This window comes from Saccopteryx leptura, chromosome 5 (assembly GCF_036850995.1).
Source record: "Saccopteryx leptura isolate mSacLep1 chromosome 5, mSacLep1_pri_phased_curated, whole genome shotgun sequence".
NCBI classification, from domain to species: domain Eukaryota; kingdom Metazoa; phylum Chordata; class Mammalia; order Chiroptera; family Emballonuridae; genus Saccopteryx; species Saccopteryx leptura.
In genome coordinates, this window is record NC_089507.1 from 156445313 (window position 1) to 156468345 (window position 23033).

The 23033-nt window shown below is 56.2% G+C and overlaps 1 protein-coding gene across 2 annotated transcripts in view; it reads right to left on the minus strand.

The window, feature by feature from the left end:
* Window positions 1–263: 263 nt before the first annotated feature.
* SDC1 (syndecan 1) overlaps window positions 264–23033 on the minus strand; it is a 33294-nt gene continuing 10524 nt past the window's right edge. For both annotated transcript variants that reach the window (XM_066386234.1, XM_066386233.1), the window contains 4 exons: window positions 4876–4957; window positions 3453–3889; window positions 2535–2676; window positions 264–2401 (listed from right to left, as the gene is read on the minus strand). In XM_066386234.1, coding sequence (XP_066242331.1) covers window positions 2232–2401; window positions 2535–2676; window positions 3453–3889; window positions 4876–4957 — 831 coding nt within the window. In that variant the 3' untranslated portion in view covers window positions 264–2231. The remainder of the gene's footprint in view (window positions 2402–2534; window positions 2677–3452; window positions 3890–4875; window positions 4958–23033) is intronic.

Consider the following 23033-nt stretch of genomic DNA (forward strand, 5'->3'; position numbering starts at 1 on the left):
CCTAGGGTCCCACAACAAGGAGCAAAGAGAAGGGCTGACAGTAGGAAGAAGGGGAGAGAGTGAGGCCGGGGACCCTGGGAAGAGGGAGATGGTGAGGGCTGACACGGGGGGGGGGGCAGAGGTGGCCACACCTTCCCTTAAAGCAGAGGGACCGGGCTCATCCGCTGTCCTTCACCAAGCCACAGCACAGCCCAGAGCCAGGTTACCCCCAGGTGACAGGGAAGGACATCACCAGACCAAGAAAACACTCAACCACCACTGCAGCCCGGAATGACAAGTACCGTTTATTAGTTACATGGATGGGCCCAGCCATAGGCTCGGCACTGTCCCAGGGACCAGCAGAGACGAGCACAGTCACAGACCCCTTCCCCACCCCCGAGTCATTCCCAGTCATACATTCCGGGCAGCAAGTCCCAGTACTGAACACAGGGCACAGGTTCCCTTCGTTTGGTGGTGCGTCTCTCTGAGTCACAGATGTCCCCCTTCTCGGAGCGGCCAACAGAGCAGCTGGAACGTCGTCAAATTAAATAAGCAAGTACAGGGATTCCCAGAAGGCCCAGCTGCGGAGCACCTCTGCCCCTAACCAAGGCGTGAGGGTGGCCTGTTCAAGGTGTCTGAGCGGCAGGCGTGGCTCCAGGCCTCCACGCAGCCAGTGGCCGGGCCTCAGGTCACGCTGCGCTGGGGCGTCACAGCTCCCTTCCCATTTAGGAGACAGACGGTGCTGTGAGCTTGGCAACACAGAAATTTACCTCAGGACTTATATAACCTTGGCTGAACCTACCAACCTTCAGGAGAATATTAGCCTTTGCTAAAAAAAAAAAAAAAAAAAAAGACAAAAAAACAAATAAACCAGAGAGACTCTGGCCCCAGAATCCCTCCCCGCGGGAAAGATGGAAGCACAGAGCCTTTAGTTGCCCGGGGTCGCAGTGTTTAGCGAAAAGGGTGGTCACATCCATGCGGCCAGCAGAGAGAGGGAGCAAAGGCAGCAGAGGTTCACGGGACTACTTTATATTAAAGTTTATCACATTTGGAGAATCTACTGTACAGGGAAAAAACCCATTGGATTAAGTAGAGTTTTGCCAAAAGCAAAAGACTATCACTCTTTGGAAAATTCCTGATTTCAGCCCAGGGCAGGGCCACAGGAGCTAATCAAAGGTGAACCTGGTCCTTCATGGCTCCGTGCCAGGTGTGCCCAGGACCCCTCTCGTCACCTTGCAGGAGAAAGTGTCTCCAGAAATGGTGTCAAAGAAACAGCTGAGTCTGTGGGAGATTCTCAGGGCCCACTGCCACCGCCTGGCCCACAGTCCTCTCTGTCCCCCAGCCTGAGGTGCCAGGGCTCCATTCACACAGGGGCTCCTCAACATCGCAGCAGCCCAGGCACAGGTGCGGCCCTGAGGTTGGACACGGACAGGGACGTGACTGCTCAGAAGAAGTGACTGCCCACGGCAGCTGAGGTTGGCCAGCCCACCACTGGGGCCACCCAGACATTCCATACCCTGTTGCACACGTGAGTGACAAACTCAAGAGACAACACATAGACTAAGCCTCTATGCTGGCTTCCAGATTTGGTTCTCCTAGTTAAAAAAACAAAACAAAACAAAAAAACTTCTTAACCCTGACACTGCATCCTGACCATAGATTAGGGAAGCAAGATGGAGGATTAACCAAAATCAACTTAATTTACCTCAAAAGTATTAAACTCTACTGGGCTATGAACAAAGAAACTAGAGGAAACATGTGCAAAAACAAGTTGATATCTAAATTAGAGCCCCCACAAAACAAAGTGAACTCGGATGGAGCCCGAGCTCCTCCCTGCCACGCGTGGCCATGACCCAAGGCTGCTGGTCTCTACCAGTGAGTGCTACCACATGTCAGCCCTCAGCCCGGGCAGCTTCCAGCCACAGCGGGCCATCCAGGTCCAAAGCCTTGGGGTCGCCCTTATCTCCAAAGCTGTCCCAGATTAGGGAAACTGAGTCAGAAGAGTGAGCTGCCAGGCGCTGGCTGTGGTGGAAAGGTCAGATGCAGAAAGCCCTCGCGCCCGGGTCTCCAGGCAGAAGTCAGAGAAGCAGAGGAGAGCCCCCAGCGTGCCCCAAGGCTCCATGGGGGGTGGGCTGAGGGGCTGGGCGCGTTGGGGAGGTGGCATGGTGCCAGGGTGGCGGGGCCTGCAGTTCTTCATGGAGGAGGTGAGCGGGGGCCTAGCAAGTGGCAGGGGTTGGGGAGGACCGCTCCCCTCAGGCGTAGAACTCCTCTTGCTTGCTGGGTTTCTGGTAGGCCCCACCATTGGCTTGTTTCGGCTCCTCCAAGGAGTAGCTGCCCTCGTCCTTCTTCTTCATTCGGTACAGCATGAAGCCCACCAGGCACACGGCAAAGATGAGCCCCACCAGGCCTCCGGCAATGACCCCTGGGTGGGCAGACAGAGGCTGGCTTGGCTCTGCTGCTCCTCCCCCACTTGTCAGCCCTGCATCAGGGCTGAAGACAGCCTCCCACCCCAAGGGCAGTGGTCTGCCCCACCCCACCCACCAGGAGAAACTCACCTCCCAGCACTTCCTTCCGGTCCAGGAGGCCCTGGGAGGCCCCGGTGGCACCCTGCTCCACTGGGGGTCTATTCTGCTGGGGCTCGTCCCGTTCCTCAGGAATCACGGTTGTGCTCTCTGTGGGTGGGTCAAAGGTGAAGTCCTACAGGAGGAAGAGGAACAGGGACAGGATCAGGCTGGGGCTGCAGCATCCAGGTCTGTTTCCAAACCCAGAGCAGGCCAGGCCTCCCGGGTCATAGTGGCCACCAGCTTGGACACTCCTAAATCCGAACCTCCGGACTCCAAAGCCAGGTCCCTCTCACCACATCACTATAAACCCTAGACTGGGGCAGAGATATATATGTCCAGTGATACAGAGCACATGTTTGTATATAGTTTGGTGAGATGTATAAAATTGCCATACCCTATTAGATGAACATAAAACTTGGTAGAACTTTTACACTTGCAGCAGGGGCCTTGTTCAAATTTGGGAAGTCCTCCTTTTTTTTTTTTTTTTTTTTAATTGGTTGATTTTAGAGAAAGAAACAGAAACATTGATCTCTTCCCTTATGTGCTCTGACCAGGAATTGAACCTGCAACCTTGGAGCATCGGGACGATGCTCTAACAGTCTAACCAACCGAGCTATCTGGCCGGGGCAGGAAGCCCTCTTTTTTGGTGATCTTGAGGACTCTTATGCTCTGGGTCTCATTGCTTGAGTATGTCATACCCTGGGTACCAGCCCTGGGGTGAGGAAAGGTGGGACCTTATGACCCTGTCTTAATGGTAGTGAATATTATTACCATTCATAGGGCACAGGCCATCGGATATGCCTCCCACACCCCAAGGCACTGTGCTTAACGAGTCAATTGGGGCTACCAAACCCACTGAACAACCATCATCCCAGAAAACACAGAGGACTACAGAAGGCAGACACTTACCCCTTCCCCAGAGCCCTCTCCTGGGAGTTGGCTGACAGGTCCCTCAGTGGCAGAAGGTCCTCTGTCCTCCATGCTGGGAGTGTGAGGGTCATGCTGGTCAAGTCCTTCAGGAGCTGAGGTCTGATGGTGGTCAGGCTGCATGTCTCTGTGTTGATGGGAGGTGACAGGTGCCTGGGCAGTGGTGGCTCTTGCTGTTGATGCCCGGTGGGTGGTTGGGTGTGGCGTGCTCTTCTCCTGGGCAGTAAAGCCAGGCTCCACCTTGTTCATGAACACTACGCCTCTCTCCTGGTCTCCCTGGCCAGCTAGCAGGACGGAGGTGGAGACAGTGATGGTACCGGTGCCAGTAGGCTCTAGGGCCGTGGGCATGCCTGTCAGGAACCCCATGTCCTTCCAGGTGGAGGGATTCTGCAGTGGTAAGGTGATATCTTGCAGAGCACCTGCAGGGCCAGAAGCAGAGCTTGTTGGGGTGAGGAAGACCTCAGAACCTCTAGACCAGCCAAGCTCAGGCTGTGAGGACAACCTGCGTGAGGACCCATGGGCCGGTTCCAGGCTAGCATAGCAAACTCTTCCCATGAGAAGCTCCGTGCCCCAGGGTAGAGCTAGCTGAAGCTAAACCTGACTTTGGAAAATTAACAAGGAGACAAGGAGCGCTGTCTCCTTCTGCTGCCTGCGCCTCGGGACAGACTGGTCTCTGGAGCCATGGGACATTAAGGCCGTCTGGGAAGAAACCTCTCCTGTCCTGGCTGGAGCCCGCTCCCTGGCTGGGGCCTCCTCAGGGGCATTATTCCCTGTGCACACACCTCTCTGGCCCCTCCCTGTTATATCTGCTCTCTTCCCAGAAAGACCCCCACTCCTCCAGAACACAGGCCCGTGTCCCACCCACCAGCTCCCGGGCCTCTGCCCAGGCCACCTTCCTCAGAAATGGCTTTAGCCCTCTTCTAAGGTTCAGCTCCAAAGCGCCACCTCTGAGGGGCCTCCCCGACCACTTCTATCTCAGGGACTTCATTTCCATGGGGAAAAGGGAAGTGGGGAGATAAGAGAATATTTATAAAGATATACACCCCACTAGCCTCTATGTAACCTTATAGCAAGTTCCCAACAACCTTATGAAGTCAAGGTATTACTCCCATTTTACAGATGAAATAAACAGAGGCTTGGAGAAGTCAAACAAGCTTGTAAAAGTTGCCCGGTGAGTAAAGAGGTGAGCAGGAGCCCCGGTCTGTCTGCAGCAGGTAGCCTCTGGGGCCTTCCATACCCACAGCTGTCACTCCCCATCCACATGCGTTTCTCCTTGCAACCTGGAAACTCGGACCCCGTGCTTCTCCCCAGCATCTCCGTTCAGGCCCAGCCAGGGCGCTGCCTCACCACTGTGCCAGCACATGGCCTACTGTCATCTTAAGAGAGGCCCCTCATGCCAGCTCACCTGCACCTGAGCCAGAGAAGTTGTCAGAGTCGTCCCCAGAGCCATCCTGATCTTCAGGGGGCACGTTAGTAGCCACAGTTTGCTGGAAAAGGATCAGAAAAGAGTATGAGTGGAGGCTTGCCAGCATCCTGCCGTTCCGAGGTCCCTGCCCTATACAGCTGAATAAGCCCCTCTGCGTCACACACAGCACAGTTCCTTCCTTGTGGGTGGCTCAGGGCCCTCAGGTCTGGGCAGCCCTTTGGTCCCCCACACGGCCCCTAATGTTATGACAACACAGCCCTGTGTCAGCTGCTGGGGGTACAGGAACACGTGAGAGGGGACAGGGTCCTCGCCCCAAGAAGCTCAGTCTGGTAAGAGTCCCAGGCCTCTCAGAAGAGCAGACAGAAGACACTGTTACTGGGAACACAGGCTGTGGCTCCTATGGGACCCCATCGGCCTATCCCACACTGAGAATCAATCCTTAGGGCCACTGGCCCCAGAGCTTTGGGTCTAAGATCAGGGTTTCAAGAGCCCCTAGAACAACACCACAGGACCTGGCTCCAGAGAGGCAGCCTCCAGGTGCGCTGGGCACCCCAGGTTGGACAGGGAGGGCCTGCATGGGGAGGGCAGGGAAGGGCGCAGGCTGGGTCGTCTGTGCTGAGGCAGGTCTGGCCACGACGCTCCTTCCCCAGCTGACCTCTCGTCTCATCCACAGGAAGGACTGGGCACCCCAGGGTGGACAGGGAGGGCCTGCATGGGGAGGGCAGGGAAGGGCGCAGGCTGGGTCGTCTGTGCTGAGGCAGGTCTGGCCACGACGCTCCTTCCCCAGCTGACCTCTCGTCTCATCCACAGGAAGGACTGGGTTGAGGCCCACACGGGGACAGATGAAGCTGATCTCCAAGGGGCCCTGCGTTAATAAGGCGCTGACAAGCGGGCTGTGGGCCTGGGTTGGGCCCTGTGTACGAACAGCTGCCAGGGAATGCTGCCTGCGGGCCCAGAGGCTGTAGGTGCCGGCCCTCCGAGGCAGGGGCTGTGTAGTAGACAGGACTGAGGCAGGGGTGGGAAGCCGCCAGGAGGAGGCGGGACACCCCACACTCAGACAAGGGGGCGTGTGCAGAAACTCTGGCTCCAGGACAGCAGGTGGGGAAGGGAGGACCCAGCAGCCACGTGGCAGGAAGGGTAGCTATGAGTGTCCTGTTCAGCAGCAAGACTTTGACCCAAACAACCTTGTAATACAGTCCACTTCGACAGGGCCCCATATCAGGGGCCAGAACTAAAAAGGGACAGAGAAGCAGACCAGGTTTTAGTCCAAAGCACACAGGCTTTAGAGAACACCTGACCTCTGCCACTTACTAGATGATTGATTGGCCTTGGGGCAATACTAACCTTCTTATGGTCTCAGTCATCCCATCTGTAAAATGGGGCAATAGTCATATGTACATTCCAGGATTGTTACAAAACTTGACTGAGACATGCACATGAAGAACCTAACAGAGCCTGGTCGACAGTAAGCAGCCCACCAACAGTGGTGGCTGCCGGAACTCCGGGAGCAAGAGCCACTCAACATGGGGAGGAGGATTCTGGGGTCTGCCTGGGAAAGGCTGGGATGGAGGTGGGTGGAGTCTCAGGAGAAGAGGGGCAGGAGGTTCACAGAAGGCTCTGTGCAGACTTGTCAGGGTGAAGGCCCCACCCAAGGCTGGGCTCCAGGGAACAGGACTCCTCAGCCCACCAGGCCTTGCCAGGTCGGCCTCAGAGTCTCAACTCGTAAGTGGAACAGAGCAGGGAGGAGGGACAGACAAGCCCTGTGACCTCCTGAGGCTGCCTGGGGCAGAGCTGGACCAGGCGGGGACTTCCCAACCAGGAAAGCCTCAGACTCGTGTAGAAACTAACTGCAAGGCTAGAAATACACTGAGCTTCCTGTGAAAATGCAAAACCCAAACTATACCTCCCTCAAACCCTCCCAAGGAAAGGGTTTTGACCCCAGAAGATCTATCTGAGCTGTCATGGTCCATCTACAACTAACATCGTCCTTGACCTCCACCTGAACCCAGGGCCACATCCTGTCTCTATTGTCCCCAGTGATGTTTCGTATACCTGTCTGGCCTCCACGGTGCCCCAGCCTCCCCAAGCCTGTCCCTGTCAGTAACAAAAGCTATTGCCCACAAGACAGGTGCAGAGGGGGCACCTCCACCCCAACATAATCCCATCCAGGCCCAGGGCAGACTGCTCCCAACTGGGCAGCTTGGGGGGGGCAAGCATTCAGGGGATTCTCCCACCCACTCCCACCCACCACCCTTGGCAACCCTCACTGTGCCATAAACAGTGATGAGTCCTCCTGCAGCAGGTAAAGCCCTCAGGCCAGGCCCCCACCCACAGAAGGCATCCCTGCCCACCTTTGAGGCACCACCCGAACCAGAACCAGGAGAACGCCAGCAAGGCCAGCCTCTCACCTGCACACAGAGAAGCCCCAACCCGTTACCATTTCCCAAGAGCCAGGCCTTTCTCAGGACTAGATAAAACCTCAGATCTGCCGGGTCCCTGAAAACAATTTGTTTCCTCAACGGCTGCTCGGCTTATCTCTCTGTAGATCTTGTTTACACAACAAGCTCTTAAGCAAACACTTTCTCCACTGAAACCGCTCCCAGGCCTCAGGGCAGCCTCTCCCTGAGGGCCGGGTCCCCAACACAGGGATGGGCCAGAGTGACCTCCTAAGTCCCTGCACCTGACCCTCCAGTGGTGGCCTCAGCTCCCCGGAGGAGGAGGACATTAGCAGAAACTGCTGCATTGGATCGCCAGGTGCCAGCTGGCTCAGGTTTGGGGTGCGACTTCCCGTTTCACTCAGCAGTCCTGTGTGCCGCAGGGCTGTGGCCAGCGCGTGCACGGCCTGTCGTGGGCTCCCCTCGGCACTCTGCTGACTGTGGGCCTGCGACAGGCACCTGGCCATGACCGGGGGCTGCTCAGGATGGGCTGGCCCCGCAGGAACCCTACCTGGGACCAGACAGGAAAGCTAGCCCATCCCTTTAACTTGGAGACCCTTTAACTTCTCCAAATCCCAGGGAAGTCAGCTTTTCTTAGACAAATCAAAACCCTTGTGGTAAAGTCTAAACTACCCCGTGTTCAGTTTGCTCTAAGCAAGGACCAGTTTACTCCTTCTCCATTCTCAGCACAGACCCTTGGAAGCCCCCTGAAAGGACAAGGCCAGGTACGGTTCTGGTGGGGGTTGAGAGTCCTGGGGCCAAAGCCAGGCAAGAGGCTGGGAGAAGCGAGTATGTGAGTCAGCCCATCTCTGCCTCAGCCACAATGGTCTCCTGGCCACACCCAGGGAGACCTGGGGTCGGGGCTCCAGCAGAGCGGGAAAGGGTGTGCATGGAATGAGGCCACCTCCGACAATGGCCACTTTCTGCCTGTTCTTCTTTCCTTCCTGCAGGTGAGACGGCTGGGCTGAGATTCTACCTCCTACAGATGATCTAGGGGGCAGACAGAGTGACGGCCTTGCCCACAGCCATGAGCAGTGGCAGCATGTGTCTGCAGTCTTCCGGCTTCCCCTGCCATCTCTCCCCCTTCCCTCAGACCCAAAGGACCACCTTCCCTGGCTGGCCCATCTGTTTTCAGAGAAACTTGCCTAAAGCTTAGCAACACGGCCTTAGGCTCCAGAGAGCAGCCATTGAGTAAGAACTGCTGACCTTGCCCCAGAGGCGGAGGGGAGGAAGGTGTCAGCCCATATTCCAGAGGTGCTGAGGGGACCACACGGACAAGCACAGGGTCAGAGCTACCAGGGGCTGAGTCTTCGACACCCAACTGCCAGGCATTCCCAAGGGCAAGTTGAGAGTCTGTGGCTAGGAAGATGGCAGAGAAGCTTCCAGAGGCAGCCTCAAGCCAAGTCCTGGCAGCTCTCCCCATGCACTGGCCACAGAGAGGGCCACTCTCCTGGGAACCTCCATTCGAGGGGGGCCTGGGGCTGGATTTCAGCATCCCTCCAAAACACCTTGGGTGTGAAGGCCCCTGGCAGGGTCACAAGGCAGGACAGCACGTGAGCATCCCTCAGAGAGACTTATAACTCTCGGCTGGCTGCTTCCCCCATCCCTACCACCCTGTCACCTACAGCCACCGGGTCCCATCCCATACCCTGAGTCACTATGTGTCACCTGCTGCTTGATTTGAGTGACCGATTAAACACAGATCCTTTAAAAAGCATTTCCCAGTTCATAGGATTGAAGCGTTTTTCAGCCAACACACATGGAAAGTCCATGTGTAAGGAGGTCAGTCAGACTTTGTTATTTAATAGGCCCTCAAATTCAGAACTTGGGGGACTATCATCCAAGGGCTCTGGGGAGAAAAGTAGGAAAGAAATGGTCTGGTTCTGGCTCTGGTGAGCTCCCAGGGCCTACAGCCAGGTACCCCACGCCAGGAGGCTTCCAGAAAGGGAAGCTGCGGAGGCTGGGGCACAGAGAATCCCCCTACAGGGGACACTAGGGACAGGCCTAAGAACTCCCGAGTAGGCTGAAGAGGACAAGACCCCCCCTCAGCCCCGAGTCACTGACTTTGGCAGCAGTGGGCTCACAAGCACGGCAACCTTGCCGAGGTTTAGGCATCTGTTGGTCATCACTGTCCTGCCCGTGATGCTGGGGGAACTCCTGAACTTCCAGAGGCAGGGACCCCTATTCCCAGCAGTTCAAGAGGCAGGAAACAAAGAAACACAAGGAACATCTGTCCTGATGCTAGGCTGGGCCCCATCCTGCTGGGCTGGGGGGCGCAGAACAGGACCACCTTTCCTTCCCCCCCCTTCCCGCCCCTCCCCCTCAGGTGTTCCGGGCAGAGTCCTCCAGCCAGCTGGCCTGAGCAGCAGCCAGCCTGAAAGCAACAGGGGCTGGGGGGTGGGGGCAGGTGGAGCCAAGGCCGGGTGGGATGGGAGCAGGATCTCTGGGGAAGGACCTGAGCCAGGAAAAGAGCCCTAACCACGTGGCTGCCCCAGGGTGAGGTCCACTCTCCGGTCCCTCGCTGGGTGAGCTGGACAGCTCTCTGCCTCCCTCGGGATCTGCTTCCCACCTGGGCGGGAGAACCCTAAACTCCCCTTGGGCTCTGACAGGCTAGGCTGGGATCTGGAAGCAGAGGCCCCAATTCCTTATCGGTGAGGCCACCCGGGAAGACACCAGCCTCTCTCCCGCCCGGGAAATCATGGTGGGAGTGGATCAACCACTACCTCACTCAGGGCTTCCTTCCTACCTCAGGAGCTGCCCGGGAGGCCAGCTTAGGCCACTGAGGAGGCACAGATGTGTGGCTTCGGCCTCCAGACCCTGAAACCCAGCCCCATGCAACACTCCCAGGAGGGGCCCCCCCCACGCCCCCCCCCACGCCCACGCCCACCCCGTGGCTCAGGGCTGCATCAGCATTTCCGGCTGCGATTATCAGCTCAGTGTCTCTCCACTGAGAACCGAGTCAAGCTGGGACCTGCAGAGGGAATGATGGGACTGGCCTGGGGTGGGAGGGGCCTGGGGAATGGGCAAGTAGGTGTCCACCTTCACCCTAAGAATATGCTTCCATAAGGGCACCAAAAAGGCCCCAACCCCCATGAGCCTGGGTACCCCAACCCTTCATTCCCTCCCACACTGCCACCTGCAGACATACCTGCACAGGGGAGGGCCAGGCTGCAGGGCAGCATCCCTATTTAGCTTTTCTTTCTTTCCTGCTTAGCTTTAGAACCCCTCTGCAGTGACATTTCTCATGGCTCTGAATGCCGAACTTCACAGATGGGACCCCCAGGTTGGGGTCGCAGAGCCCTTCACCCTGCCCCATGCTGCCTGCCTGGGGAACCTCGAGAGGTCACGGCTGTGTTGAAAGGAGATCTCAGTTGGCCTGACCTGTAGTGGCGCAGTGGATAAAGCATCAACCTGGAACGTTGAGGTCGCTAGTTCAAAACCCTGGGCTTGCCCAAGGCACATATGGGAGTTGATGCTTCCTGCTCCTTTCCTCCCCTCCCCTTAAAGTGAATAAATAGTCTTTAAAAAAAAAAGAAAAAGAAATGAATTGTTTAACAAAAAAGAAAAAGAAAGAAAGAGGGGGATCCCGCAGCCAGTGACAACCCTAATGCCCAAACCAAGTCAGCGCTGCCACCAGCGCCTGCTCCCACCCCTCCAGCGAGCGAGGGCTGCCTCCAGCCCGCGTGCAGGGGCTTGTCTCAGGACAGGCCCGGAGGAGGGCTGGCTGCAGGGCCGGGAGCTGGAGGACCAGTTCCTCCACTTTCTCCACCTGCCGGAACCTGGGCCAGAATGGAAAACATTCCTTTCAGTGCCGAGTGCGGTGTCCCCCAGCCTGGCGCTGCCCGGGGAGCCAGACAAGGAGTGGCAGGGACAGGGGACAGCCCCTGTACCCAGAAAACCTGGCTACAGCCCTTGCTCTGCTCCCAACCTACTGGGCGCCTCGGGTCACCCATCTGTACAACAGGGGCTTGGCCGCGTGGGGCCCTGTTCCAAGTCTGGGCTGGGGTCAAGGCCCACCCTCAGGGGCGGCCTGAGGCAGCGACTGAGGCAGACTGCCACCTGAGGGGGGTGCACCCCCTAGGCTTCCCAAAGGCTGTTCCGGCCTAGGCAGACTGCTGGAGACATCCCAAACCAAGGTGACTCTGGGGACGTTAACTGGCAACCCACGGGGACAGAAGGAGCCCCAGGGCCCCCAGCGCCTTGTCCCTCCCCAGCCCTGGCTGTCCTAACAGGACAGCTAAGGCTGGAAGCTCAGTGCGGGACCCCACAGGCAGCCCCCCAGGAGGCCCCTGGAACTGCTCTCTAGCTGATTAATCCCGGACTCCAGCAAGTTTGGAGGGGCTGTCACCTCTGGTATAGGGGCTTGTAGAGACTTCCTCCCCTTTATGCTCTGGCTAAATAAAGTGTTCCTCAGTTTCACTGGAGGCAGAAACTTGCAGCTTTCAACACACCTGTGAGCCAGCCGGGGCCAGCTGTGGGCACACGGCGGGGGCGGGGGGTGTGGTTTATCACCCCAGTCTCCTGTCAATGTCCTGGCAGCTCCAGGGTGTCCCGTTTAAAATGAGAATGCCTTCGGGAAGGTTAAGGGGTGCTAGTCACTCACAGCAGAGCAGGAATCAGCTCTAGATGAGGGTGCTAATTTTGGAACAGGGGGACTAGGGGTGAGTAGAAGCTATGAGAGATGGAAAAGGATTGCAAAAGGGACACTGGAAGATGCCAAGAGCAAATTTTTTAACCTGTGTCAGAATGTGGTTGCCAGTCAACTCCCTATCCAAAAAAGAAAGACTATGAATTCCCTTTGCTCTAGCTTTGAGCCCCAGAGGTACATGGCTTCTCTCTCACACGCAGAAGAACAATGGGCTAGTCGGGGACCTGACGCTGGAGTCAAGGACAACACTGAGGCTGCTGGAAGCCCAGACAGACACAGGAAGGGCAGTGTCCTAGAAGGGGTCCCACAGCAGATGGAATGGGCACTTTCTGGCCTAAATGTCAGAAGGCAGAATTTTCTGGACAAGTACAGAAGGAAGGAGGACCCTATGGGTGGGGCAACCCAGTCTGCAGTTCTGGACACAAGCCACCGTCCCCACAGCCGGGAGCGCTGCTCAGCTGCCTGAGCCCCGATCCAGGTGCCCTGGTGTCTGAGTTCAGTGCCTCCTCCCACTGCCTGCCAGCCCAACCCACACCTCCTTAAGTTTGGAGCCAGCCCCTGGCAGAGGTCAGATGGAGGCGAGCAAGGTCTGTCTGCCAGGGGAGGCTCAGGTTTCTGAGAAGGGGCAAAAGCCACGTTTGCAGACCCTGCTACGTCAGCACCCTAGGGTAAGACCAGCCGGCCATTCACACGGAGTGACTAGAGGTCCGGCCGGGCCAGGCCGCGTACCTTCCCCCAGTCGTAGCCATCGGGGCAGAGTGGGGGGCTCTTCCCAGGCGCCCTCCAAGCAGAGTCAGCCTCAAAGCTCCCCAGACTTGCTCCTCTGAGCCCGGGAAGGGACTCCAAGTCATGTCCATATTTTATATCACTGGTTCTTTCTAAAAGCCCACTGAGGCAGGACATGAAAAATCCCAGTTTATATATGAGGAACAATGGCTTAGAGGCAGGTGAAGAAACGTGCCTGACTGCACAGGAAGTGATGGAGGCTTGTGATGACCTGGGTGGGCCAGACTCCAGTCCTGTGCTCCCCCCCCACAGGAAGTGATGGAGACTTGTGATGACCTGGGTGGGCCAGACTCCAGTCCTGTGCCCTCCCCCCCCCACACACACACAGCACCTCTCTGCTCCAGCCCCAGGTGGGACTAACCAAGGCCAACTAGTCAGTTCTAGGTCCCCCTCCTGCCTCCCAGCCCCAGCCCAAGGCATCAGGACCCCAGTACCGGCCCCAAAGGTAGGCACACCCTAGATGGGGGTTTTGCAGAAGGACCCTGGCCCACAGGGGGCAGAGGGGAAAGGGCATGATGTAGGGGCTCACTGCTCCTCAAACAACTCCCAGAGCCCAGGACGCCCCAGCCAGTGCTTTGGACTCCCACAGAGACCTTGGGCCAGCTTTCTGGCCGGAGCCTTCCCAGACCTGTCCCAGAAAAACTGTGTTTCTGGGCTCATCCTCCAAACCCTGTCCCCCTCAGAGAGCCTGTGGGGGTTGAGAAGGGAAGTGGGGCAGAACCTGAAGATCTCGCTCAGCCCAAGGGGTCCCAGTCTCCTAGCCGGGCCGCAGCTCAGCAGGTCTTGCCGCCCAGGCCCATGCCAGAGGAGATGTGGTCGCCACGGGCAGCGGCCCCACACCCAGCAGCTTTCTCCAGGAGAAGCTGGAGTGACGTCAGAGTTCTTCAAACACTCCGCAGCCTGGGGCCCTGTGAGTCCAAACCTGCCTGCATATCTGCCCGGGACACTCCCTAAAGACAGGACACCAAGCCCCACATAGGCTCCTGGGTAGCAAGGATGCTGAGAAGCTCCTGGAGAGAAGAGCCAATGCAGCCTCTGTGCCCCTGCCATGGGACTGATACAGTCAAGCCCCCAGACAGGTCAGGCGAGGCCCTGGGCATCAGTGGCCACTCCAGTGCCGGTGGCACGGAAACAGTCCACGTCCTGGTGTCCAGCACATGCTAGGTGCCAGGGTTGACGAACTCACCTCGGCCCTCCAGAAGTCCCCTCTCACATCCCCATGTTCCATTCACCCTGGGCCGGGCCCCCAAATCTTGTCTCCTCAGCCTACTGAGGGCCCAGAAGACACTGAGCAAGGGCCAACCAACATGGCCACAGCAAGTGTCAGGTAGCCCCAAGTAGGAAAGATAGTGAATTCAACACCATTGTGGTGGGACAGTACTCAAGACCTCTGGAGATCAATGGCACCCAATGGGCCCAGAGCAGGCTGGCAGCCTCTGCTGCTCCTGCTGTCCCCACTAGGGAATGGTCCCTGCCTTCCCTTAAACTTCCCAGGGCCAGAAAATGCCATCTTACAGCCCGAGCTCCTGATCTAAAACTGCTGTGGGACTCCAGGACTAACCCTTTTTCCAGCTGAATGACCTTCCGCCATTGCTGCCCTTCCGGTCTGTCTGCGAACCGGCCCTCCCTGACTGGTCCTTGTAATGGCCCCTCTCTTACATGCACCCCTGGACCAGCAAGGACCCCTCCACATCTGAACACTGTTTTCTTTTTTTTTTTTTGTATTTTTCTGAAGCTGGAAACTGGGAGAGACAGTGAGACAGACTCCCGCATGCGCCTGACCGGGATCCACCCGGCACGCCCACCAGGGGCGACGCTCTGCCCACCAGGGGGCGATGCTCTGCCCCTCTGGGGCGTCGCTCTGCCGCGACCAGAGCCACTCTAGCGCCTGGGGCAGAGGCCAAGGAGCCATCCCCAGTGCCCGGGCCATCTTTGCTCCAAAGGAGCCTTGGCTGCGGGAGGGGAAGAGAGAGACAGAGAGGAAGGAGGGGGGGGGGGAGGAGAAGCAAATGGGCGCTTCTCCTATGTGCCCTGGCCGGGAATCGAACCCGGGTCCCCCGCACGCCAGGCTGACGCTCTACCGCTGAGCCAACCGGCCAGGGCTGAACACTGTTTTCTTTTTAAAGATTTATGCATTGATTTTAGAGAAAGAAAGAAAGAGAGAGGGGGGGAAGAGGGAGAAAGAGAGAAATGCCAATTTGTTCTCTTATTTATGCATTCACTGGTTCTTTTCTTTGACATTTTATTTTATTGATTTTATAGAGAGAGGTGACAGAGGGAGGAGTGAGAAATATCAACTCATAGTTGCTTCACTTTAGTTGTGCATTGGTTATTTGTTGCTTGTCAACATGTCTTGACCAGACAAGCCCAGGGTTTCGAAACAGCAGCCTCAGCATTCCAGGTTGACGCTCTATCTGCTGCACCACGACAGGCCAAGCCATTGGCGCATCGAGATGATGCTCTAACCAACTGAGCTATCCGGCCAGGGCCTGCCCAGGGCTTTTAGATCTGGTCCAGCCAGGTAGGGCTCACGACCCCCATGCTTGAGGCAGAACTCTTCCAGACAGCAGGAGCAGAAGTAATCCTTGCCCAGAAACCAACCAGCCCTGTGACAAAGCCATGAGACTCTATGAATACCCAGATGCCATGTCCTCACCTCAGCCTCTCAGCCCCCTCACCCCATTTAACAGATGGGCTCACTGAGGTCAAAAGAGGCCCATACACAAAGTCATTCAGCAGTAAAGAGGGCTAGGGCTGGAAGCCAACCCCCCAAGCCCTAGTCTGCCTCACTGTACTCCCCCAACCCTGTGGCCAGTGCCCAGTGGGCTCATGGTCAAGGCTGGTTGGGTGAGTCTCAGGGGAGGGCCCGTGGGCCTGGCACCATGACTCAGCTGATGAGTGAGTGATAAACACATCCGCCTTCCCCACTGCCCCAACCTGCCCTACATGGCTTCCGTTCCTGCTAATGAGCGGACCGGGGGCAGGTGGCCAGGAAGCCTGGGTGTGTGCAGAATATCATCTGGCCCCCACCCCAGCCTGACCCTGCCCAGGGGCCTCCGTCCACCTCTGTTTCCCACACTGAGCTCCAAGTTCACCTCCTCCAAGCAGCTTGCCCTCACTCCACCCCCACAAACGACTCCTCAGGCAGCTAGCGCTCCCCCAAAGGAATACTGAGGGAGGATGCCAAGCCCACCCCAAGTCCCCCAGGGCCACCTTCTCCCCTCGCAGAACAGGGTCTCTCTGCAACCACATGGCTGTCAGAGCTGAAGAAGGGAAGGGAGGCCCCTTGAGCAGATGGGGGAACGAAGGCAGAGGGGCGATGACCTGCCCAAGCCCCACAGTCAGGGCCAGACTAGGACCAGGAAGGCCAGCTGTCCTGGCTGCCTTTCTCAGGAGGAAGAACTTCCACAGACTTCTAAAGCCACAGACGGAGGAGTGTCAGACAGAGCTGCAGTTACAAAGGGAAAAGAGGGCTAGAAAGGGAGGGAGAGAGGAAGATGGCTTCCTGGTTTCCAAGGAGGAAGTCGCAGACAGGTGATGACCAGGTTTTCCAAAATACTCGGACTGCAGCCTGCCAGTAGGGAAGCCCAAAGGGGAAATGGAGTCAGGACCGTTCAGGCAAAGCCCAGTCATAGCTGCAATCAGGGTGTGCCAGGCCCACCTCTCCACCCCCACATGTACATACGTACACACGTGTACACACACGCGCGTGAACACACACACACACACAGGCCTCTTGTGGGGCTGCAAGCCCCAGAGGAAGAGCAGTCTCTACATTAATTAAACAGCTCACAAAGCCATAAATGCCAGGAGGAGAGAAACCCTCACGGGGCTCCAGAGGCATCTGGAAGCCTCTGAGCTCCTGAGTCAACAGGAAACATGACTGGGAAGACAACTGAGTCCAGGAGCAGATCCTGCCCCCAGCCTGATGGTCCCCTCCCGATAGCCCCAACCCAATGGCCCCCAGCCCAATGGCCCCTGCCTGATGGTCCCCTCCCGATAGCCCCAGCCCAATGGTCCCCTCCCGATAGCCCCAGCCCAATGGCCCCCAGCCCGATGGTCCCCTCCCGATAGCCCCAGCCCAATGGCCCCCAGCCTGATGGTCCCCTCCCGATAGCCCCAGCCCAATGGCCCCTGCCTGATGGTCCCTTCCCGATAGCCCCAGCCCAATGGCCCCCAGCCTGATGGTCCCCTCCCGATAGCCCCAGTCCAATGGCCCCTGCCTGATGCCCCCAGCCCAATGGTCCCAGCCCGATGGCCTCTGCCGGATGGCCCCAGCCCCGAGACCACCTACTGCACTGCACTCCCTTTGCCCCATAAGGCTGCCTCCAAACACTTTCCATCCCATCCCCAAACCTGCACAGCCAGACAGGCAGCAGGACACTTTCTAGAGGACGCTTAGGCTACCCCGTGACCCCGAGCTCTGAACCCCACAGCACTAAGCCCACGAGAGCTGATTCGGGGGCCCTGCCGACCCTGGGAATGCAGTGAACTGTTCAGTGCCACTCCCCATCCAGTGCAGCTTCCTGAGGACAGGCAGAAGCCATAACATCACAGATATAGCCCTTCCTGGGGCTGCGGGGAGGCTTGTCAACCCAGAGTCGCCGAAGTGACTCCAAGTGCCGGGTCTTGCCTCTGTGGCCTCAAGCTCTACAGCCTGCACCCCAACAAGCCTCCTTGCATCAAGGGACAGATACGTGCCTGCCCACCCTCCGCACTGTAAGAGCGCTCACAGCCCACTCAGAGAGAGGTTCCAGAATGCACACTCCCATCCAAAACCCAACCTCTGCTGGAACAGCTGAAAGGAAAATGAGACTGGGCTGAGTCTGTTCCAGGGTGCAGGATCCTGGCACCAAAAGCCCTCTTTCCAGACTCCCTTAATCCCATCCCTTCTCTCTAGACACACTTAGGCAGGCCCTGGGGGGATGGGAGGGGGCACTTTCAACCCCAAACTTCAAAATTGGTTGTTGAAAAGAAGGAGAGAATCAGGAAACAGTTTGTTCTGTAAAACTACCAGGGTTCTGGGACTAGAAATCATTTACTAACCGACTCCTCACGTGGCTGCTCCCGCAGCGGAACTGGCACGGGGGGGAGGGGGGGACCAGGAGCCAGGAGTCCTGGGTTCTGGGAACCCAGCTCGTGCCACGGCGCCTGCCTCCTGGGCGTAAAAAAAGGGGATCGACTAATTCTGCAAATGTTCTCCCACACTGTGCCCAAGATAAAAGTCGGTGCAGGCCAGCTGCCACCCTGGGGGCAAGGCTGAGGGTGCCATCTAAACGTGAAAACTGTATGCCTCCTATCAGGCCTCAGGACACGGGTCCCAGTTTCCTGACCTAAACTTCCTGGGAGGAGAACCTGCCTGTCCCTACATAACCATCAGATGAACCCAACCCAAGCTTAGGATGTTGCCTAAAAGCACGGTTCAGCTCAGTCCACCCCAATGACCCCTCCATTCAAAACACACACACACACACACACACACACACACACACACACGGTTCTTCAGGAGGGAACAGCAAATACCCAGGAGGGCTTGCAGGATTCAGACAGCCCCATATGTTGGGCTTCATGGGGAAGACTTGACCATCTATCAATTTCTTCATGCCATGCACATGCACGCACATACGCACATGCACGCACGTACTCACACATCCTGGTTCTGTCCCTTGGAGGGGCTCAGCTCTACAGTCTTCATCTACAAAATGCAGCAATGATACAGACTGCAGAGGTTTGGGGTAAAGATGAAAAGAAGGCAGGAAAAGCACTGAGCGTTCAATGGTGGGCACTCAATTAAGAGTAACTAATTCTATTGACAGCTCACTTTCTTCTGGCACTTTCATTACCAAACACTTTCACACATTTGTTATGAAATGAACACACAAATGACAGAATGGGGCCAGAGAGAACAGGTATGTTACCTGCTTCACCCAGGACATCAAGATTTGGAGGTGAAGTGACTCACCCAAGATTACATGGTGAATCAGGAGCAGAGTTGAGAGTCAGTCCTGGGGCACTGCTTAACTTAAAGCTGCTTCTGGCCTGCCATACAGCATGGGTGCGCAAAGTCAGGTAAATGACAGTCCAGATCAACACGGTAAACGGATGGGCACATGTCCCAAGCTAAGAACGAGGTCTCTGCCAATCCAGATTTATGGCAAGTTAGCCTCACTGGGTCCAGGTCACCAGCCATTAGCAAGTCCTTACAACTCAAGCCAGGGAGGAACATGAAGTCATCAGGTGCTTTCACTCAGAGGTCATTCATATCTGTTCACAGAAGGAGCCCATAAGAAATTCCCTTGACAACCTCTCTGCTATTCTATCTAGGTCTAGCAAGGACACTGCAGGGGTCCCAGCTAAGGTCTATGAAGGCACCGATATATATCAAGGATCATGACCATTACTCAGAGGTGAGATTGTTATTTAGAGCTGACAACTCCTGTGTTATCAATAATCCTAACCTATCTGATTAGTTTCTCAGAATGGAGAAAAGTGCCAATTAGAACTGAATTGGTCCCTGGCCAGTTGGCTCAGAGGTAGAGTGTCAGCCTGGCATGTAGATGTCCCAGGTTCGATTCCTGGTCAGGGCACACAGGAGAAGTGACCATCTGCTTCTCTCTCTCCATCCCTTTCTTCCCCTTCCACAGCCATGACTTGCTTGGAGCAAGTTGCTGGTGCTGAGGATGGCTCTGTGGCTTGCCTCAGGTGCTAAAATAGCTCAGTTGCTGAGCAATAGCCCTAGATAGGCAGATCATCGCCCTGTAAGGGGCTTACCAGGTGGATCCCAGTTGCGGTGCATGCAGGAGTCTGTCTCTCTGCTTCTCACTTAAAAAATAAAAAAAACTGAACTGGGCCTTGGCTGGATAGATCAGTTGGTTAGACCATCAGCCTGATACAGCAAAGCTGCAGGTTCAATCTCTGATCAGGGCACATACAAGAATCAACCAATGAATGCATAAGTGGGACAACAAATCGGTGTCTCTCTTTCTCTCAAATCAATCAATAAACAAAAATTAAAATAAAGAAAACAAACTTACAAAAACGGGACTGAACTAAAAAACTGCTCACTACACACAGGCACACCCATGTCACTTTTGGCTGCTACCAGACAGGGATAGAAGAGGAAAAAAACAAACCAGAACTCAAAATGTAGCAACCCGGGGGCACCAGGCACAGGGGCAAAGTACTCTTTGGAGCTTAGTAAACCCAGGAGACATACCTAATACAGTGACGATAGTGAGGACTCTAGCATACAGAGTCAATTAAGGTTAGTGTTCCTCACTTAATAAAGGAAGGGAAATCAATATTTCAGAGAGCCCTGCCCAAAGTTAGAATACTTTTGAGGGTAATATGGATTCTTAGCTCCCTGAAAAAAACCTGTATATTTCATTCCCAAGGGATTTCAGAATCCCATATTCTGCTGCAATAGAAAAGATTCCTCTATAAAATACTCCAAAATTCAAGCTTTTCACTAATTCTTTCCAGGCCCTTTTTTTTTCCCCATTCCTTCCCCACCGATCTGGGTTAATGAGGTTTTATTGGAACCCACCATGAGCCACAGGTAGAGACTTAAACCGGCTCCACCCTCCCTGTGGAGCTGAAGCCAGAAGTGACATCAGCTCTGGAAGGCTCTGAGCCCAAGCAAAGGCAGTTAGCGCCTCCCCCAGTCCCCACCCACTCAGCCAGGACTGGGGAAGTGTCTCTACTAGCCCCCATAATTAAGGTGAAAAGGAATTTTATGCCTTTCAAGAAAGAGAAGAGAGAAAAACAGCAAATAACTATTCCAGAACAAGCCTTTTTTTTTTTTTTGCATTGCAGAAGCAAAAGACCACAGGAAATACACACACACACACACACACTACAGAAACCTTTTTAGACAAACCTGTTCTCTTCCCTTGGGAGTGGTTTTGAGCAGCCTCCAGCGCTAGCAGCCATCCCTTGCCCATTCAAAGTCAGGTGCCCAGGAATCACACCCTACCTCACCAGTCCTGGGGCAGGGGCAGGGGTTCTGACCTGCTTCACTCTGGGGCCAAAGTGAATCCCTGGAGACAGATCTGTGCGACCCACGGACATCTCCTCCCACCGTAGGCAAATCCCACCACCTCGTTTCTTTTAGGAAGTGGGGAGAGAGCTCTGTAAAGGTATTTTATGGCACTTTATATACCCCCACTTTTAACCAAACCTGGAGACGGAGAGGGCAGGGCTAGGAAAGAGAAAACGAACTAAACTTAACTTTTAAAAAAAGAAAGAATAAAAACACCTAAGCTCTGAGCCAGAGTCTTACCCCAAAGCTTCATGTTTTCAGGCTCAGCTCAATCACCCCCATCAGGAAGCTCTCCCACCAGCTCAGCTCTAAGAAGTCTCCTTCCCTCCCTCCTTTCCCCCTTGAGACTCAACTGGCCCCTGAGCCTTGTGTCTCTATAGCATGTCAAAGTTTTTAGGAGAGAAAAGAATAATGCCCCATATTGCTGCATTTGCCCCTTCCCAATGCACAAGAACTCTGGGGAATGGGGTCCACAGAGAATCTCAAATCCCATCTGCCTCTCCCTGTTAAAAGTCACTCTGGGCCCCGGCCAGACAGCTCAGTTGGTTACAGTGTCATCCAGCTATGAAAAATCTTGTGGGTTTGATTCCTGGTCCTGGCACATACAGGAACAGATGGATATTTCCATCTATCTCTCCCTCTCTTTCTTTCTCTCTGAAAATTAATGAATAATATTTTTAGAAAGTCACTATGGGATCTGAGCTCATAGGCATGCCAGCCTCTCCCAAGGCCGTCAAAGAAACCACCACTCCTCCCTGATTGTGGTTGAAAACAGGCGGAGAACCCCACCTCGGCAACTCAGCCCAGGCCCCATTTTGGACCTGGAGACAGTAGTGCAGCCAGGTAAGGGCAGGTAGGCAAGGGAAGTAGCCAAACGCCTCCACTCTCTTCCAGAACATTAACTATGATTCAAGGCGCAAGCTGAGTCCCACAGAAGTCACAACCCTAGAGCAAAGACAGACATCAAATTCTTAGACCTGAAAGCCAGGACTGCACTGAAGACCCCGCTCAGAAATCCTGTCTGTCCCCATGGCTCGCCAAATAGGGCACCCGGCACACACCCCAACTCATCAGCAACTCAAGAGGCACCAGGGACCCACTCCTGGACATGCACAACAGTCAACTGGGAAGCAGGGAGGGCACTTCACAAATCTGCCTGGACAACACCTCACCTGGGCCAGACTGTAAAATACCTAAAGTTCTCAATAACTGGGAGCTCCTATTATTTTAGCGGGACGAGCTTTCAGAGGGTCGGCGTGGCTGAGAGACTAGTCCAGGTTTCACATTACCAGTGGAGGACCCACCCCCGGCCGGCGTTCCTTCCTTCCCTGCCCACGTGCCTCCCTGTGCCAGAGCCCGGGAAGTCGACCAGTCCAGATGTGGTAGCCAGAGACAGCCACTTCCGGAAGGGAAAGACCCCCTCGCTCCGCACCTCCACTCTCCATCCCAGGGGATGGCCGACCCGATCGGCGGAGGGGATCTCGGGACTCCAGCACAGGGTGTGAGGGCTGTAGGGGTGGCCATGGGCACCCGGCAGCCAGCGCTGACACCTGGCGGCGGCCCGGGTCCCAGCCCACCTCAAGGCCGGCACTGCGGGGCGGTTCCCAAGAATGGGTTACAGGGGCCGAGAACAAAGCGCCCCCATTGGGGGAGGCGGGTTAGGGGCCTGCGGCCAGAGCAGGAGATTACTTTCTGGGGACCCTTGAGATACTCTTTGTCAGCTAGGTCCCTCTTTTGAGGGGACCCACCCATCATCAATGGTGGATGCTGGAGTCCTACCCAAAGGCCTCCCCCAGCCTCGGGCTCCACATTTGTGCCTATTTCCCTGGGCGGGCCAAGGGACCCGCCTTCCCGACGCGCTGCCGCAGCACAAAGCCGGGCCGGGGGAGGGGAAGGACCATTCCGGGTCTACTCCCGTGGAAGCCGCGCGCCCACCAGGCCGTCCCCAGCGCGGGCACGCGCCCCTTCGCGGGCAGCACAACTTCCACCCAAAAGTTGGGTTCCTGCGGCTCTCTAGAGCTCTGGGGCCAACTTCCCGGAACCTCCTGCTGCCAGCTCGGCCTGACTCCCCGCAGACAGCGGGACGAGCTTTCCACCCGCCGGCCCGCGTCCCCACGCAGCCCTGCTCCCGCTCCCGCGCGGGCTCCACTACGCCCAAACTTGCCTCCGCGGAAGGGGCCGAGCGCCCGGTCTCGGCGGGTCTGGTTTGAATTAGGGTCTGCGGGAG